The 20,006-nt window shown below is 50.8% G+C and overlaps 1 protein-coding gene across 6 annotated transcripts in view; it reads right to left on the bottom strand.

Moving 5' to 3' along the window:
* Positions 1–3,396: 3,396 nt before the first annotated feature.
* PRPF40B (pre-mRNA processing factor 40 homolog B) overlaps positions 3,397–20,006 on the bottom strand; it is a 37,373-nt gene continuing 20,763 nt past the window's right edge. For 2 of the 6 annotated variants that reach the window (XM_060272119.1, XM_060272120.1), the window contains exons 18-25: positions 13,703–13,794; positions 12,506–12,622; positions 11,410–11,547; positions 10,044–10,139; positions 9,732–9,812; positions 8,425–8,527; positions 7,581–7,642; positions 4,230–4,814 (exon numbers count right to left, since the gene is read on the bottom strand). In XM_060272119.1, the coding sequence (XP_060128102.1) occupies positions 4,473–4,814; positions 7,581–7,642; positions 8,425–8,527; positions 9,732–9,812; positions 10,044–10,139; positions 11,410–11,547; positions 12,506–12,622; positions 13,703–13,794 (1,031 nt within the window). In that variant the 3' untranslated portion in view covers positions 4,230–4,472. Of the gene's footprint in view, positions 5,545–7,580; positions 7,643–8,424; positions 8,528–9,731; positions 9,813–10,043; positions 10,140–11,409; positions 11,548–12,505; positions 12,623–13,702; positions 13,795–20,006 lie in introns of all 6 variants that reach the window. The other 4 variants (XM_060272122.1, XM_060272121.1, XM_060272124.1 and 1 more) reach the window with 4 other exon arrangements.

Below are 20,006 nucleotides of genomic sequence, written 5' to 3'. Positions count from 1 at the left end.
AGGATAAAGCATGAGTGTTCCTGCCCCCACTAAAAGCATGCCCCAGAATCCCTTAGTTTTTCACACGTAGTGTGTATATGGCTGCACTTTTAATCCCACTCTTGACATCACATCTTCCTTCAACAACTGTGTTGCACGCAGTTGTGCATAGCAAAAACCCAACACATGAGCTCCTACTCCTTCGTACATCTGGGACACCGGCACAATCAGAGGCTCTTCCAGGCAAATCTATTCATTGGACGTTGATCCTGATTTCAAAAAGTTTGTGAGGAGATAGGTAGGTAGGTAGGTAGATAGATAGATGATTGATAGCTAGCTAGCTAGCTAGCTAGATAGATAGATAGATAGATAGATAATGCCAACTGCTTATTGAGCATTCATTCTGATTTGTGTGGTTATATGGCACTGCATTAAGGTCCCTGCTCCTGCCCACCTAGCAGTTTGAAAGCACGTCAAAGTGCAAGTAGATAAATAGGTGGGAAGGTAAACGGCGTTTCCATGCACTGCTCTGGTTTGCCAGAAGCGGCTTAGTCATGCTGGCTACATGACCTGAAAGCTGTACGCCGGCTCCCTCAGCCAGTAAAGTGAGATGAGTGCCACAACCCCAGAGTCGTCCACGACTGGACCTAATGGTCAGGGGTCCCTTTACCTTTACCTTTACCCCTTACCTTCCATTGTTTCCCTGCAAAAAGTCAATTTTTAAAAAAATGGAAGTGCCTTCGTTGTGCATGAGTGCAAAATCCACTTTAATTGCATGATCTAAATTTTCTGGCAAATTATTGAATTACAAAATAGTGACCATCTGGAAGAGGCCCAGGTGCGTGCTTACACAGAGCTCTTAAACCTTGATGCTAGACCAGAGTGATCCATTTGCATAGCCCATTGCCACAACAGTATGAAGCAGTATGGACCCTAGTCTAAGTAATTACTTGGTTCTGGGTTCTTGGCTCTTAGGGGTGACCACTTTAAATCATGAGCCCAACTTGTTTACAGGAGGAAGGAGTTGGGTCTTGTTCACACATGCAATCTGTTGATTGCTGCAACAGGAATTGCATGTTTCAGGCTGCGAGGCTATATTTGCTTGCCTGAGAGTAAGTTCCATTGAACTTACTGGGGCCTACTTCTAAGTAGTCATGCACAGGTTTGCACTGTGCAAATGAGTTGTCACCAGATGAGCCAGAACATGTAATCCCAAATGGAGTAGTTTGATGGGTTATGCTAGTTCACTCATTCAGATGTCACACATCTCCTTGAGGAAGCAACATATATTGGCTGTGACAGTACATAGTGATTCCTTGCAGCAATATTAAAATGCTGCTCCTTCCTCCAAGGAGCTCTGGGTGGCAAACAAATTTCTCCCTTTACCATGCGCCCAATTTCATCCTCGCAACATCCTTGTGAAGTGGGTTAGGGTGTGAGAAGGTGACTGGCCAAAGTGAGTGGAGACTTGAACGGAGGTCTCCCCAGACCTACTCCTAATTCTCTAAGCCATTACACCAGATTGGTCTCAGTACCCCTTTGACTCCTAGAAGATGGGGAGAATTAGCAGAGCAAACACTGGGCTTTCCTTTGGAGCTTCCTGGAAGCATCTGGCTGGCTTATTTTGGAAACAGAATGTGGGCCTTGCTTTGACTCAGTGATTGACACATATGTGAATCAGCTCCCTTAATACACCACCATCACCACCACCACCAAGCTCACATATTTGTGCAATGATTCTTTTGCAGCAGATTTGAGGAAATCTGACTCTTGTGAACATCTATGTTTTTTCTGGCTCAAGGTTGTCGCATTTCCTGCACTATAGACCCAAAGCTCACAGGACACACTGCCAACACTCACGACACATTTGCCTTTTCTAGCAAAGAAACAGAGCTCTCTCTCTGTCAGCAGCCGCCAACCTTTGGGGGCCCATGGGCCCATTTGCAAACCGGAGAAAGTGCCGCAGGCCTCTCTCTTACACACACATACATACCCCAATGCTTCATTCAAGCTGAACTTGGGGAGCGGGACCACATGGGCAAAATTTGTGGGCACATTTGCACCCACGGGCACCGTGCTGGAAACCCCTGCTCTAAGTCTTAAATATATATATATAAAGGTGGGTGTGTAACTGCTTACAAGTACACGCAGTGAACACTATTTTAACACTAATTGGAAGTGGGGAAGCTGGGCTACAGACACAGTTGCCCCTGGAGCAAACACTATTTCCCCACCCACCCTATAAGCAAAAGGGACCAACCACCCCTTCAAAGGCCTTTGCCACAGCTAACAGGGCAAGCAAGGCTAAATCCAAGCAGGCAGGGATCTTCCTGGTGCTGCTTCTGGACAGTTTACAGTGTATCCACTCCATCGTAGTCCTTTTGTGTAGCTAGATGTAACTTTTTGTACATGTGAAATATTAATGACTGTTTGTAAGCCAGTGCCTCCTCCCCCCCCCTTTGAACTGTACAGAATTTCTACTAATGGGAGAAGGCGGGGGAAATAAAACAAGAAAAAAAAGGCTATCTACCTGAGCTTTGTCTCCGAGGGTCTGATTTATTCCCACCCCACCATCACCACGTTTGCTTTAAGACTTGTGCAGTTTCCTCACCTCCTCTTGGCCACACTTTGCTTTCAGCTCCTGGGACAATGCCCACCTGACAAGAGATGGGCTGCAGAACCTTTTCCTAGCCCAAGGCTCACATTCCTATTCAGGACTCCCAGTGGTGTGTGTTGCCAGAGGCCAAAAGCTGGGCGAAACAGGTGCATCTTTCCTCTTTGTATTGAACGCTGCGTTCTAGAAGAGCCAGAGGTTTCTAAACATGCACACGGCCCAAATGAACCGGTCCGCAGGCTTTGCTGAATTTAAAAACTCCTGGGTTTCTCTCTACCTACCCCAGGAACTTGTGTGCTTTGTTTTTAAGGTTTAGGACAGATCTGTGTGACCCAGCTGCTTCATCTCAAAATCTTAACGGTATAGCCTGGTAGCTGTAGCACCTGGGAAAGAGACTTATTCATCCTGAGATCTCCCAACTTAGAACCGAGTCTACAAGCTGACTTTAGGACTACAAGTTACAACAGCCTATTTTATGTACTCCCCCACCTAGTGCTCTGTGTAAGATCTTGCCCAGTGGAAGAGTTATGGAGAAGTTGAAAGCTTGCCACACTTTCCTGACATTTCAGGTGTTCCAACTAAAGGAACCCATCTGCCAGATTTTGGAATTGCATTTCACATTTGCAAAAGAATAAGGAATTGGCAGGATGGGAGCTGTGGGGGAACGCACAACAAACAAATGCACACAATAAAACAAACACTAGTGTACTGAATTAGATATATTAAAAGTGTGACATCCATCAATAAAAAAAAATCAGTTGTGCAAATAAACTGACCAGCATTGCACAATTTGCTTATTCTTACTGACGAATGTCTCTGTGCATATTTATTGTTGCATATATACACAATATGCTTGTGCTTTGTTTATTATATGCACTTCCATGATTCTGCACGGCTTTCCTTTTGCGACTTGACTCTCCTCCCTCCTTTGCACATCTGCCCACAATGTGCAAGCCGGTGTAAAACACACCTTTGTTGCCCTCCTCCGAAAATCCCCATCCCCACTATGCTGGTGAGCAGACGCAGCCACAGATCTGTGGTATGCAACAAAACGCACCCACCCCAATATTTTCCCAAAAAGGTCCAGGAAAGAAAGGTAACCCAAGCTTCGGATTTCTCAAATTTAAACCAGTCTTCTACAGGAGGCCCACCAGAGAAGGATAATTCTAGTCCAAGTTTATTATAAATATTGTTTGAAAAATCCCACTGAATCCTCAACACACAAGGGGTACTGCAACCAGAAAGAAGGATCCAGTCACTGAGACAAACCTTTTTTTAAAAAAAGAACAAAAAAACAACCAGGAACATACATCCTGTCCCCATTCCTGGACCACATTCCCCAGGCAGGGCTGATGCTGTGATAAACAAACTGGACCCTGCCATTCTGGTTCTAGGCCAAGGAGGTGTAGCCCTGGTGAAACGTCGAGAAGAGATGCCATTTGCTCCTGTGCTACGTTGCCAACTGATGCAGGGAGGAGCCCCTAACCCTATTCCTCCTAATCCTCTTCAGGCCCAGGGCTGGTTCTGAATTTTAGGTCCAGATAGTACATCCAAATCCTTCCTCCCTGTCCTGGTGGCTCCATGCAGACAGGGGGAATTGATGGAGGCTGTCCCTGCCAGTGGGCAGGGCCTGCTCCCGACTCAGAAGCAAGCAGGGGTTGTGGGGGGGGCACTGCAGCCCAATTGTGCAGGTTCCGGGCCAGAGCAGTGTGCACGCTTGGCTTGGGCGCTGACGCAGCCAAAGGAAGGCACGGCCTACGCAGGAACAAGGACCAATTGGGTCTGGCGTGTGTGGAAGGGGAGCCTCCAAAGAGGCTGCGGTGGTTACTGGTCGCCCAGTTGCTGCAGCAGAGTCCGGCGCCGATGTTCCAGCTCCCCTTCACTGAGCTCTTCGCTCTCTGAGGTATCCCAGCCACTCTGCCAGGGAAAGGAGAGCGAGTGAGAAACCCCAGAACCTTTGCCCGCCTCCTGAAGTCTTCTGCACAAGGCCCGCCCGCCACCTCACCTTGCCGCCGCCTCCCCACTTCCAAATCCTTCTTGCCTCTTCCCACCCACCATCCCTGGTGCCGTTTGATTTCCTGCCAAGTCTCACCCGCTCCCTCCTGGTGCCCCGGGGAGGGGAGTGGCCTCTTCCCTCAGGTCGCGGAGGGGCCTTCTCTCGCTCCCACTCGTCTGGTCGGGTCGGGTCCTTCTTGTGCTCAGCTTCGCTTTCAGGGCTGTTCTGTAAAAGAAGCAGCTTGCAAACTCGAGGGCAAAAGGGGCCTGGGCTGGGGCAGCCGACGGGGGGCAGCTAGCGGCCCAGCCAGCTCAGCGGTGACCAGCCCAACATAGGGGAGAAGGTGGCAAAACCGGAGTGGGCTAAGGCAATGCAGAAAAAGACTACAGACAAGGCTGTGAGGAGTCTGTGCTGAGACAATCAATGAGCCTTAACTAGCTGTCAAGTTGTGTTCTGGACTCAAGTGACCCTGCTTCTTTCTGGATCCCCTAGTAATGTGGTTGCTGCTGCTCTGATCAGAATCCAACAGTACTGCTAACCTGAGGCCCTCCTGTTGGAGTTCTTGGGACTCCAATTCACATCAGCGGCATCCAGGATGGAGCAACAGTCAGGGGTGATGGGAGCTGGGAGCCCCGTGGCATCCGGATGGCTGCACAGGTTTGCCCACCCCTGATTTATAAAATCTGTATCTTTGACTACAAAGTTTCCAAGGTGGCCGACAACATCAATGCAAAATATAAACAAATAAAAAAGACTACACGGTCAAAAGAAAAGAGCAGCAAGAAGCAATAAGAACCAGTGGTGGTAAAAACCTGGGCAAATAAAAACACTTTTAATTTTGTGCCTGAAGCTAATCCAAGTTGAGCGTCAGCTGAGCCGCCTCTGTAAGAGAACAATACAGAGCAGAAGGGGCCACTGCAGAAAAGGCACTGTTGCTGTCGTCACCACTTGGCCTCTAAATGTGGGAAAAGGATACAGATATTGAAACCTTTACTCAGAAACTCCTCTGGCTTGAGATTTCATAAGGCATTGCCCTTGTGCCTTCAAGTACATCTTTGCAATCATAAGGTCTAGAATCTTTATTTGAAAAAGATAAAGCTGAGATGCTCAGGATGCTGCCTTTTGCACCAGATACTGAGTAATGTGCTTGCGTCATCATAGAACAAACACACAAACACTTCTGACCGCAGAATCATGAGGGCATGGAAAAATTTTCTGATTCTAATCCCTTTTCCCCGTGCTCCAAAGCAAAACACTCCCTCACATTTTACTGCCTGTGGATTAAAGCACATAATGTCATTTACAGTGTGCCAAAAGCATGCAATAGATATGGGAAAGTGTTAATAAATGAATAGTTGGCTAATGGTACCTAAATAGTTCTGACTAATGGTCCAAGGACACGTGCTATAACCACATTAAAAGAAAACATAGGTGTTGTAGATCAGCTGTCCTGATCCTCCAAACACGAAACAAGCCCAACCCACTGGATTTTCCAGCAGTCTCTGAAGCACTCGGGGCACTTTCAAGCACAGAACTTTTATATCAGCTCAGCTCACCTGAAATAAAAGTGTTTTTAGTGGAATCGCAGTTCACACACTCAGCTGGCAACCTTTCTGCGTGCAGGAATCAGATGCAGAGAAATCAAATTATGTACAGGTATGTCTGTGTACGTCTGTGTGTCTGAAGCCTGCAAGAGTGCAGCATCGAATGACGGCTCACATATGGATCTCTATGGGCACATTCCCGCCCTTTTGACTCTGCAGTCACACAGGTCTCATTCTCACACACACTTATGTGCCAGTGCATCACTTGACTTTGTTCTACACAATCCTTACACACTGGGTGATTTGACAGCAGAAGATGTGAACTGCTTACACCTAGTGTGGCCTTAGTGCATGTTCTCCTTATAGGACTGGACATGTGATGGCTCCTTTGCAATCCCACAAACAGAACTTGCGAGTCACCATGCGCTTCAATGGACTCAGTCCACACATCCAGCTGTGTGCCATCAAGTGATGAAATATCAAGTGATATATGTGGCATGAATCAGCCTCCATCTCCTGCTTTATGCAAATGCTGCCACTTATTGTGTTGTTCATTAAATGGGAGATGATGCCCATAAATACAACATAATTTTGCACTGCGTACAACTATGCATCCTGAGAAATTTAGCTTTCTTTCTTTTTTGAAAAAAAGAATTCCTTAAATACTGCAAATATATACTCAAAATCTCAAAAAGCGCGAGAAGTTGGGGTGGGGAGAAATCAAGCTGGAATTCTTGAGGTGAAAGGGGCTTTCATAGCACGTTGACCTTGGTTCCAGACACAGAAACATGAGTAAACAGCAACAAAGTAAATGATGCAGCTAAGAAGAAAATCTGCTTAATTCACGCTACAGAATCACAGAACTAGAAGGAACTTGGGAGACCATTTAGTCCAGCCTTCTGCTGGACAGTCGCAGGGCTCTTGCAGCTGCAGCAGCCTCCCTGGCAGATGGATCGTCCAACCTCTTCATTAAATGCCTCCAGCCAACAAGAGCTCTTCACCTCCTGAGGCCGGTCTCACTGCCAAACAACACTTAATTCCTGATGAAACTCCTCTAACATGGAGCCGACATTGGCAACTCCCTGCCATCACTGTCCATTATTGGTTCTATGTCTGCCCTCAATAGAGAAGAATGAATCCTTCCTTCCTTCCTTCCTTCCTTCCTTCCTTCCTTCCTTCCTTCCTTCCTTCCTTCCTTCCTTCCTTCCTTCCCACCCAGGCAATGACCTGCTTTGTGTGCCTCCACCCCTGGGACAAAGCCATCCAGGTCACAGAACTCCACTTCCCGATCGGTCAGCGTGGAACACACCTGGCCTTGCATCCCTAACAGATCCCTCCCCCTCAACGGTCCCCGGAGACCTGGCATTGGACGTATTGCTCCAGCCCCTTGCCTCACCCCCACCTGTCTCACCCGCGTCCTGCCATTGCTTGCTGCCATGGGACTCACCGATTTGTGCCTCTTTTTCTTGCTTTTCTTCTTCTGCCTCTTGGAGCGCCTGGTGCTGTGCTCTGTGGGCAGAGGGGGGGAGGCACAGCATGAGGGTGCTGCTCCCTCAGGGGGAGCAGGCAAAAGAGCCAGTTTAGACAGACGCGCCTGCGGGCAAACCTCCGTGGATCCCTGCCCATTCCACACTGGCTGGATTCGGCAGGTAGGCGGAGGGGTGGCCAGGGTGTCACGTGATCTGCGTGGGTGCCAAAGCCCCCTCACCAGTGCGGGATTACCAAATAGGTGAGAGTGAGCACTGGCCTATGGGCCCCACGCATTTTAGGGGCCCCGCCCCTTGGTTTATTAAAATGGTTGGTTGGTAAAATCACAAACATATTAGGAGATAATTTGCAAGGGAGCGCCCCCTGAGGTTTTGACTGCCTAGGGGCCTCCACGGGCAGGGTTTAATCCAGCACTGCCCCTCACACACAGCGAGCGGGTTTCTGTATACCAAAGGTGGGGAACCTCACACACGGCCCTCCACGCCTCTCCTTTTGGCGCTCGAGACATTCCCCACCTCGGCCTCCACTTCTTCCACCTTGTTGGACTCCATCCTCGTACCATATTAATGGCTCTTGATGTCCTCAGTGGAGAGATGCCCATGTAGAGACCTCTGACTTTTGCATGGCTGGCCAGCACCCTACTATGCCGAAAGAAGGGTGACACCCCATTGCCTCGCCCCCACCCAGGAAGGTGGCCCACTAGGGAATGTGGCCCTCAGGCAGAGGAAGCTTCCCCACTGCGGCCATTACAAGAACGACAGTTTGAATCAGCTGCTTGGCTCCACAAAATGCCCCGCTCTTACCTGAATCAGGTGACGACGATGGTCCTGAACCAGCCGATTCCGAATGGTTTCGTTTCTTGTGCTTGGCTGTGCGATGGGGGTGGTCTGAGCCTGACTCTGAGCCCTGAGGGGGAGAAATTTGCACTCGTCCGTCACCCACTCCCAGAGGGAGGGCAGACTAGCACTTAGGAAGCCCGGCATGCCATTTAATAAACCACAGGACATCACAAGGGCTTATCAGCACAAGTAAACACCAAGCATGTCAAGGAGGAAGGTCTTAGGCTAGCTCACTCCTTTCTGCGCCCATTTCAACCTGGCCTGGGAGACCCTGGTGGACCCACCTGCCGCTTCTGAAGAGACCAGAGACCGTCTTGCTTGTGAGCTCTGCACAACCTGCTACTCAGGATGCCTGAAGACTATCTGGAGGCTTTGTGTGGTCAGGATTTGACCTTGGAGATGCTTATTTTTTACTGTAACTGGTTTAATGTCTTTCTATCTTGTTAGACCTTTTTATGAATTATGTGGGGATTGCTTAATTTTACTGTATATATATTGAGATGCTTTCATTTATTAAAACGACTTAATTTTGGGCTTTTGTTGTTGTAATTATTTAAATCTTATGTAATTATATAAATCACTGCCAAGAATCCTAGGGTGATAGAATGGACTCTGTGTTTGCTGTGTGGACACACATGCCAGTTTTGGATAGACAACTCCCTGCAAGTGAAAAATCAAGGACTTCCATGAAAAAGTCCTAAGCTAGTCGGCTCCTTTTTGCTGATACAGTGGTACCTCGCAAGACGAATGCCCTGCAAGACTAATTTTTCGCAAGATGAATGCGTTTTGCGATTTCAATGGAGACTCGCAAGACGAAGTTTCCTACGGCGCGCTTCGCAAGATGGATTTTTTCGTCCCATAGGGTGCCTCGCAAGATGAAATTTTTTCCCCATCTTGCGAGGCACCCTATGGGAAACCGCACTTCAATGCGTTCCTATGGGAGCCGCTTCACAAAACGAATTTTTTGCTATATGAAGCGACTCACGGAACGAATTAAATTCGTCTAGTGAGGCACCACTGTATTTCTTTTTTAAAAAATCACAGGCAATTGTGTATATGGGGGTGCAGTCCATTCTACCACCTTATTCCACTGCAGGTGTAGACCACTGGGTTTCTGCTTCTTGCTGCAAAAACACCAACACGGACTGAGAGATTTAATAGGACGGGGGAAGAAGACTCTTTGCCATTTGGCTTTGACGAACGTGTCTCACCACCCTGACTTCAGTCACCCCCCCCCTCCATTCCTTCCCTCCCTCCCACCCTGGTCTCACCGAAGCAGACCGCTTGCGATGGTGCTTCTTGGGCTTCTTGGTATGTTTCTTGGCCTTGGCATGGAAATGCTGGCACTCGGACTGTGGGGAGAGAGAGACAAAGAGAGCGGTGTCCATCCAAATTGCAGGGGAAAAAATCCCAAGCTAGCCCTTCTTCTGGTACAGTCTTCCTGGCTTGCTAAATTCTCCACCGCCTCTCCTCCCCACTACTTCAGCCTCTCATCATCAGGCAATCCCACCCCACAGATCCCCATAGCGGAAGTTCCCGCTGAGGCTCAACCACTCTGACCCTCCCAATCAGTCCCTGCTCACCTCTACTAGTTGCAGGAACTCACGAAAAAGGCGGATCCGCTCTGACTCCAGCGTGATCTGCTCAAAGGCTACGTTGTTGACAAACCGCTCTCGGACCTGGAAAGGAAAGGCAAAAAGGGGGGTGGGCATGTTGCCGGAACTGGACATGGAGGAAAGAGTTCATTTCCTTCATGAGCACACTTCACCCCAAGTATGAGATAAGCCAACAGGGAGCAAGGTCAGCCAAGCCAGCTGCTATGGCAATGGACTTGTACCATCTATATACATAGCTGCCAAGTTCTCCCCTTTTTAAAGGGAAATTCCCTTATGCTGAATAGGCTTCCTCGCGAGAAAAGAGAAAACTTGGCAGCTATGTCTATATAAGTGATTAAGGCATGTCAGCTCAGTACTCAGTCAGTGAGTCTGTCCGTGAGTCGGAGTCTGTTTTATGTCTTTAAGCTGCAGCAATAGAGATAATTTGTGCTTGTATATCTGTATCTGCAAAGCCTACAAGCTGTATGTATACATCAATGTTTGGAACTGTCTTACTGAAGCCTTATCCTCTACAGCAGTAAACTATTTTGGACCTTAAGCCTCTGTGTGGTGACTGGAGCTGGAGGCAACTTCTACTGCGTGGGTACCTCACCTCAGATTCCCAACAGGATATCCTAACCCCTCCTCCTCAGACAGGAAACGCTTTAGGTGCTTCACACAAAAGTTGCAAGATTATTCCTGATGGAGGGAGGCATCCAGTGGCAATGAATGCCTGCAGTCACTAAAGTGTTTGCATCAACTGCATTAAGACAAAAAAGTTTTCTAGGGAAGATCAATCAACTTTAGGTTTTGGAAACAGTCATTCCCAAAGTGCATGCTGCAAAAAATGAAAATAAGTAAAGGTTTCCCATGAGGCAGAGAGCAGCCCACCCACAGAAGAGGCATGCTGTGTCTTGGCACAAGTCACTGGTCTGCTTTTGTTGCCTTCCAGTCGTCCTCAACTGGGGGTAAATAACACTGCTATACACTAGGTTTGATAGAATCACATGATCACTCTTGATGCAGAAGAATTACCTGCCCTCCAAAGGAGGCTGCCCAATGCACCTCTGCATGTGTCAGTACACTAGGCTTTTGAAAGCTGCCTTGTGCAGAATCAGACCATTGGTCCCCTCTTGCCCAGTATTGCCTATACTTACTGGTGGTGGTTCTCTGGGATTTTAGACTGGAGCCTCTCCCAGATCCCCAGAAATTAACCTGGGACCTCCTATATGCAAAGCATGTGCCTTATCTCTGAACTTCAGCCCTGCTCGTTTTCCTCTCTGGTAGTCTATTCATGCGACTCTAGATAAAGGCAGCTGGAGCTGGTCCTGCAACCGAGCGCAGAAAACCTCACCTCATCCCAGGCAGTGTTCGGTTCCAGTGGAGGAGCTGCCTGGCGCAACATGCTCTTGAATGCCGCCTCCTTGCGCCGCATCTTGCGAGTTTCTTCCTTCTCCCGTTCACGCTCCCGTGCCTCAGCCTTTTCCAGCAGCTGAGGGCAAGGAAGCGGGGAGAGGGGGGCATCACCATAGGGCATTCCTCTTATCCTCCACTTGCCTTTTATCACAGAACCCGAATGGCCCTTAGGGATCTCTCCCATTCCTTGCACTGTCTGAGCAAAATTATCCTCCTTGCCAGATCAGGCATAGGAACATACAAAGCTGCCTTGAACTGAATCCGGTTATTGGTCCATAGGCTCAGTATTGTCTACACTGACTAGCAGTAGCTCTCCAGGGTTTCAGACTACAGCTCCCATCATTCCTGACAACAGGCCAAGCATTCTGGAGCTGATGGGAGTTGGGACAACATTGAGATTACCACTGTTCTGCACCCCCCACCCCTAGCCCAGCATCTTCATCCAGTGAATCCCAAGTCCTAGTATGATGAAAGAGGGTTGAGGGTATCCTGCCGCCTATGATGTGCCCCTACAGTCTCCACTGCTCCCAAGGAACATTTATTTGGAGCCAACAAGGGGCCAGTCACTGTATTGAAGGGGCATGTTGGCCCCTGCCTTTCAGATGCACTTAGCCATTGGAAATTGTGCTGTACATCTTGTGCAAGCAACGCAGACTCCTCCAGATAACCTATTTATAGAGCACTTATCCTGAAATGCTTGCACACAGCTTATGCGGAGATTAAGACTACTGAGGATTATTAGTGTGGTTTTCAGCCAAGATGTTATTGCTACAATGTGCATTCATCCTGATTTGCTTGTGGGATATTTCCATGGCTCCCCATTGCTCATTTGTGCATCCCACTTTTTTCAACGCATTTCCCCATCACTTTCCAAACAGTAATCAGTCCAATTGTTTTTTCTTGTTTTTGAAAGTGGAACTGACATGTGAGAGCGGCAGATCCCTCTAACTCATTTTAATCGCACAAACTGTATGCCCTGGAATCCCTCCCCCTGACAGTCTGGAGGCACACCGACTGACCCCTGCCCTACTCACACTGTTGAAAGTCAGCTTAATGTTGCCGGCATCCAGCGTGGCAGCACGCTTGTCAAAACTGATGACATGGGCGAAGTCCTCAAAGGTTGTGTTTATTTCTACGCTGAAGCTCCGGTCCTACCAAGGAGAGATTTTTTTTGGGGGGGGGACAGGGACACAGAAGAGAACAACAGAATTAGGAATTCCCCTATTTCCCTCAGGTGGCGCTGTGGGTTAAACCACAGAGCCTAGGGCTTGCTGACCAGAAGGTCGGCGGTTCGAATCCCTGCAACAGGGTGAGCTCCCATTGCTCGGTCCCAGCTCCTGCCAACCTAGCAGTTCGAAAGCACATCTAAGTGCAAGTAGATAAATAGGGACCGCTCCGGCGGGAAGGTAAACGGCGTTTCCATGCGCTGCTCTGGTTCGCCAGAAGCAGCTTTGTCATGCTGGCCACATGACCCGGAAGCTGTCTGTGGACAAACGCCGGCTCCCTCGGCCTATAGAGCGAGATGAGCGCCGCAACCCCAGAGTCGGACACGACTGGACCTGATGGTCAGGGGCCCTTTACCTATTTCCCTCCAAAAACCACAAAGTATCAAGATAGCCTGTTCCAAATCACTCTCTCCAACATCTGTTACAGGTCAATTTTCACTCATTACTTTTTTTTAATTCAGAAAAAGTAAAATTGACACAAGGTAGACTGTACAGTCGTGCCTTGGTTTTCAAATGCCTTGGGAGTCGAACGTTTTGGCTCCCAAATGTTCGGAAACCGGAAGTGATTGTTTCAGTTTTCGAATATTCTTTGGAACCCGAACGTCCAACGCGAGCTTCCTGCAGCCAACGCGAGCTTCCTGCAGCCAATCAGAAGCCGCGCCTTGGTTTCCGAACGTTCTGGAAGTCAAACATACTTCCAGAACGAATTCTGTTCAACTTCCAAGGTACCACAGTGAAACTGACAGAGATATGAAAACATGGCAGATTTTCTGCTTGTGAAGGAATAATGTTTGAAATGACACTATGGATTCATTGCCAAGAGAAGAAGCTTGTGGAAGAAGAATCGTGATTGCACACAGGGAGAAGGCACAACCAGTTCTGGGATCATGGAGAGAAGCACAGGTTGGGTGTCACCACTGGGATTCAGGAGAGGGAGCAGTAGACCAGGAAGAACTGATGTGTTTCCTTCTCTCCATGTCCCTCCAATGCACAGTATGGCCACACCTTCAGAATGTCCTTGATGATCTTCTTTTCATCATGGAAGCGGGCCTTCAGGTCTTCCACGTAGAACTTGAACAGGTCCAGTGGGGTGGAGCCTGTGAAAGGGGAAGGGGAGAAGAACACATCCCGTTAGTCACGCCTGCTAAAAGGAAGCTTTTTAAGACGGTGGCTATCGAACTGCCTCGGGATTCCTTGGAAGTTTATCAGCGGCCCAGTAAATGGCAGACAACAATCCCTGGTAGACCAGTACCAGTCCCCCACCTCACCCAGAAATCTGCAACAACAGAAGAACAGGAAAGTGTGTTCTCTGACTCACTCTCAGTTCAGGCCAGGTGAAAGTGAAGAACCCTGTATCAATGGAAGACCTTAGAACACGGGTGAGGCAGGGGTGGCTCCTCAAGATACTGCTGGACTACAATTCCCATCATCACTGACCATCAGGGCCATGTTGGCTAGAGCTGATGGGAGCTGAAGTCCACAGCTTCCTCAACCCCTGCATTAAAAACATTCTCCAGAATCCTGTGCAATGTTACAGAGATTCAGCAGCAGAAAACTCCATGCAGGAAATGTATCCCCCTCCCAAAAAGCCAGGGAGTCTGAAAAACACCAAGATAAGATAAGTTGCCTTAAAAACTTGAATGAAGCTAACTCTGGCTCAAGGGCTTCAAGCATCAATCTTCATGCTGAAGATCCCAGGTTCAATCCTCAGTGTTTCCAATTAAAAATCTGAGGGCTAATTAGAATCTAATTAGAAATGATGAGGGCTGGCTCTGGGATCTTCAACAGGCTAAGCATGTTCTCCTACCTCTGAGTTATACCCTCTGAAAACTAAACTAATAATAATAATAAAAAAGGGACAGAACCTAGGAATGGAAGCTCCCCAAACCCTCCACCCATCCCTTTCCTCCACTGAGCACTTTTCATTAGCAGAAGAGCGCTTTTTTAATCCCATGAAACAAGCCATGTTGACCACCATAAGAACAAGAGAGAAGACAATGGTCTGTCTCTGGAAGCAACCATTTTTACTGATGCCCCATGCATTTTGGAAAGGGTTCTGTCACAGTGGCCGGAGTGGGCTACTTCAGAGTAACGACGCTACGCAGCTCTGCATTTTATTCTTTTATTGGTGCTGCGTATTTACAGTGCTGAAGTCATTGCTATTTACACGGAGTGATGTGGTCAGTCGGTTTCAGAACCTCCGAATGGCTTTTGGCGTGTCTTTCTCCAACACAAAAGCTTTGGCAGACCCATCCTCTTTCCCCTCCTCTTTCTGCGTAATTCCGGAGTTGGGGGGATGGGTCTCCCCCCCTTATTCGCCCCTTCCTGTCCCACCTGGGACCCTGGCTCCTCTACCTTGCCTGAGCCTCGGCCCCGACTTCCTGCTTCCCCACTGGCATCGGAACTCTCTCTGCTTTCCCCTGTGCTCGGGGATGGGCTTGAACTCAGGAGGGGAGGGACTTCGCGATATCCCCTGTCCCTCACATCCACCCCCCTCCCAAGCTCTCCTTCACCCCTCCCCAGGTCCCCCCCAGGTGTCGGTGACGACTGGAAGCCTAAGAACTCAGTACCGTCCGAGCCCGTTGGTGTGAACACCTCCCCCCAGTCCTGCGAGCCCCCCCTTCCGCCTGGGAGGACGGGAATCCCAAAAAGTCCGTGGCGTCAGAGCTGGTAGGGGTAAAAATGTTCTGCCAATCTGCTCCTTCCTCTGACTGGGTGGATCTCGGTGACACCCATACCTCCTCCTCTGGTTCCTCAAACTCCGCTTCCCAGCGCCATGGTGAACTGCTCTCCCGTGCTTCCTCCCCCTCCCCCTCCCTTTCCATGTGCCAGGGCTTGGGTCTATGGGGAAAGAGGGCGTGAAATTCTTCTACCAGGAATTCCTCCTGTATCTGAGTGGCTGGGACCCATTCATTCTGCGACGGTGGAGCATCCTCCCATGCCATGAGGTACTCCAGGCCCCCCACCCCCCACCTTGAGTCCAGGATGGCCGTGGCCTCATTGAGTTGCTCCCTGCCTTCCCTCTCCCCCCCTCCCTCAGGGGTTTGTTCGCTGCCTCGGAGCCTGCTGCTTTCCCTGTACGGCGACAGCAGCGATCTATGAAACACTGGGTGCACCCTCATGTCCTCTGGCAGTGCCAGCCTGTATGCCACCGGGTTGACCTGTTGCGTGACCGTGAAGGGGCCCAACCTTCTGGGCGCCAGCTTTTTGCACCTCCCTCTGATGGGAAGGCCCTCCGAGGACAACCAAACTTTGTCCCCCACCCTAATGACCTCCCCCGGTCGCCTGTGGCGATCTGCCCCCTTCTTGTACGCTTCCTTGGCTCTCTCCAAGTGTTCTCTGAGCTGCTGGTGCACCGTCTCCAGTTCCTCTGCCCAATCCTCAGCCTGTGGGCCCTCCTCCTCCTCCTCCCCCTCCCTCTCTGGGAAAGATCTGAGGTCGCGCCCGTAATTGGCCTTAAAGGGTGACACCCCTGTGGAGACGTGCACCGCATTGTTGTAGGCAAATTCTGCCAGTGGCAGGCGATCCACCCAGTCCGTTTGCCGCTGGCTGACGTAGCATCTCAGGTACTGCTGCAGAATGGCGTTGACCCTCTCCGCCTGTCCATTGGTCTGCGGGTGTCTGGCCGTCGACAAGCTGACCTCCACCTGCAGGAGGTTCATGAGCCGCCGCCAGAACCTGGAAACAAATTGGCGGCCACGATCCGAAATAACCCTTAAAGGTAATCCATGCAGTCGGAATACGTGGTCAACAAACAGTTTGGCTGTCTCTTCTGCAGAGACCGCCCTGGCACACGGTATAAAGTGGCACATTTTGGACATGAGGTCCACCACCACCAACACTGCGGTCTTGCCCCTGGAAGAAGGCAGATCTGTGATGAAGTCCATGGACACCACTTCCCACGGCCTGTGTGGTGTGGCTAAGGGCTCCAGCAATCCTGCTGGCGCTGCTCTGACCACCTTTGCCCGCTGGCAGGTGTCACAGCCCCGTACATAGTCTCGAACATCTTCCCGCACCCCTGGCCACCAGAAGTGTCTCATGACTAGGTGAGCGGTTTTGTCCCTCCCAAAATGACCCGCCGTTGGGTTGTCATGCATCTGCTTGAGGACCGTACGTCTAAGCTGGGTGGTGGGCAGGTACAGTGCACCCTTGTAGAAAAGCAGCCCCCTGCGTGCTGCAAAGTCTTTTGCCTGCTCCCCCCCCCTCTCAGTTCTCTGAAGATGCGGGTGGCAAATTCATCCGCTGCCGTCAGTGCTGTGAGTTCTGCCTCGCTCACCACTGCTGCTCCGCAGGACCATGCTGACGGGGGGAAAATGTGCCTGGGTGCCGGTGGCGCCTCCTCCTCCATGTACTCTGGCTTGCGGGAGAGGGCATCCGCCCTGACATTCTGCTCTCCCGGGATGTAGTGTATGGAGAAGTTGAAGTTCGCGAAGAACTCTGCCCACCGTATCTGCCGCTGGTTGAGCACCCTGGCAGTTCTCCAGAACTCCAGGTTTTTGTGGTCCGTGCACACCTGGATGGGGTGCTTGGCGCCCACCAGGAAGTGTCTCCAGTGCTGGAACGCAGCGTGGATCGCAAGAAGTTCCCGATCAAACACCGTGTAGTTTCGCTCTGGCTGGGTCAACTTCCTGGAGAAGAAGGCACAGGGTCTCCACTCTCTGTTGGCGTCCAGTTGCAACAAAATGGCGCCCACAGCTTTATCAGAAGCATCTGTCTCCACGCGTAGGGGCGCGTCCTGAACCACGTGGAACAGGTTCTGGTCTGAGGCCAACACCCTCTTGAGGCTTTCGAACGCTGCTTGCGCCTCTGGTGTCCACCTGAACTTCTGCTTGCCTCTCAGGCAGTCAGTGATGGGAGCCGTAACGCGAGAGAAGTTCTTGATGAACTTCCGGTAGAAGTTGGCGAAGCCTAGTAGGCGTTGGGCATCTTTGCGCGTCCTGGGGCTGTGCCAGTCCAGGATGGCCTGCACCTTGTCCTTGTCCATCGCCAGCCCCTTGTCTGACAGCTTGTAGCCCAGGAAGTCCACCTCCTTGGTGTGAAACTTGCACTTTTCCAGCTTCACATACAGGTGGTTCTCCTTCAGGCGCTGCAACACCTCCCTGACATCTTTCACATGCTGCACTGGGTCATCGGAATAGATAAGGATGTCATCCAGGAAGACCAAGCATTTCCTGAAGAGGTGGGACCCCAGGACGTGGTGCATGAAGGCCTGGAAGCATGCTGAGCCCCCTTGCAACCCGAAGGGCATCACCAGATATTCAAAAGAGCCCAGAGGCGTGAACATCGTGGTTTTCCATTCATCGCCTTCCCGGATCCTGATCAAATTGTACGCCCCCCTCAGGTCTAGCTTGGTGAAAATCTTGCCCCTGCGTGCCGCTGTCAGGAGATCATCCACCCTGGGCATGGGGAACGCCACTGGCTCTGTCACTGAATTCAGCCGTCTAAAATCCACCACAAGGCGGCGCTGTTGCGTGTCTTTCTTGTCCACCCAGAAGACCGGGCTGCCCCCTGCTGCCTTGCTTTCTCTGATGAACCCCCGCTTGAGGTTCTTGTCGATGAAAGCGCGCAGATCCTCCAGTTCCTGGTCTGACATGGCGTACAGCTTGGCTGGGGGTATAGTTGCCCCTGGCACCAGGTTGATCTGGCAGTCAAAAGGCCTGTGCGGGGGTAGGTGGTCGGACTCCGCTTCGCTGAAGACCTCCTGCAGGTCCCAGTACGGCTTGGGTATCGCCTCACCCCCTTTGACGTGCATGGTGGCCACCGTGGCTATTGGAGGCCCCCTCCCCTGGTTGGTGCTGCATGCAATGTTCCAGACAAAAGTCCGACCCAAACGTGATGCATCTCTGGTGCCAACTGATGGAGGGGTCGTGGCGCGCCAGCCAGCTCATGCCCAAGACGATGGGGGGGTCTGAGATGGTGGTGACGTTGAATGCCAGTGTCTCTGAGTGCCTTCCCACCGTCATTCTCATGGGGGGGGTTTGATGAGTGATGGCCCCTCCCAGCAGCTCTCTGCCGTCAATGGTTGCCACGTGCAGAGGAAAATCCAGCTGCAGAAGCTGGATCTGGTGCTCTTCTGCAAAGTTTCTCGAGAAGAAGTTCGCTGACGCCCCACTGTCAATTAGGGCGAGGACCGTCAGGGGATAGCCATTTGGGAGCGTGAGCGTCACTTCTAGAACCACTCCTGCTCTGGGAGGGGTGGGCTGGCTCTGCTCCTCTCTGTGCGGGTGGGTGGGCTGGGGCTGTTGTCTGCTGACTGTGCCTGGCTGCTGCCCCTTGTCTCCTGCAGCCAGGCTTTCCCGTTTCCCTGCTGTGGTGCTGCGTCAGTGGGGGAGGGCACAACCGTTCCCGCCTTTCCTTGCCACTCCCTGCGATGTGGGCAGTCTCTGACGAGATGCTGGGGGGAGTTGCAGAGAAAGCAATTCCCGCCCCTTCCCTCCTTGCGTCTTGGCGCCGCTGGGGTTTGAAAAGCCCGCGCGCGCGCGCTATCAATCTGCATGGGTTCCTGGTCCTGGCTGGCCCCAGGCGTGGCTTGAAAGGGTTGTTGGGGGAGTGGCTTCTCCTGCGACCGTGGGAACCAAGCCCGCTTTGCGCGCGTTGCTTGCTTGTCGCTCCACCGGGATTCCTGTCTCACCCCCACCGCCAGAGCCGCTTTGCTCAGCTGATCCATATTACTGGGCTTTGGACCTCTCGAGAGCTCATCCTTCACCTCCTCATGCAACCCCAAGTAGAACGCCGCTTGCATTGGGGGTGACTCTAGTTCCCACCCCAATCTGTGCACCAGCATGGTGAATTTCGCCCAATACGCGCGAACTGTCATATTTCCTTGGCGTAAATTATGAAGTTCCTCCTTAGTCTGGTCCATATGACTATCGGACGAATACATCGTTTTCAAACCTTCTAGAAAAAGTTTGACATTCTTCATGCAAGGATTCTTTGTTGTGATTAACGGTCTTAGCCACTCCCTGGCTGCCCCGGTAAGGTGCTCCACAATAAACGCTACCCGGTGCTCATCATCAGGGAACTCATCGTGGTGCAGCTCAAGAGCATACACAATCTCAGTCTCAAAGCCCTGATATTCCCTCGGGTCTCCATTGAACTTGCTTACTAGGGTCCCGGCTCTCCTTCCTGGCAGCACTTGGACTTGGGGTGCCCCTCCCGCCTTGTTTTTCTCTGCATCCAGCTTGTTTTGGAGGTCTACCGCCACCGCCCTTAATTCCTGCTCTCTTTCCTGTAGCGCTCTCACCTGTTCCGCAAGTTGTAGCCGGTCGTCCTGGACCTTCTTAGTCTCTTCTTTAGCTGCCTTCAATTC

This window comes from Zootoca vivipara, chromosome 2 (genome assembly GCF_963506605.1).
Source record: "Zootoca vivipara chromosome 2, rZooViv1.1, whole genome shotgun sequence".
NCBI classification, from domain to species: Eukaryota; Metazoa; Chordata; class Lepidosauria; order Squamata; family Lacertidae; genus Zootoca; species Zootoca vivipara.
The sequence above is the reverse complement of the archived record's forward strand: the minus strand, read 5'-3'. Positions and strand labels throughout refer to the sequence as shown.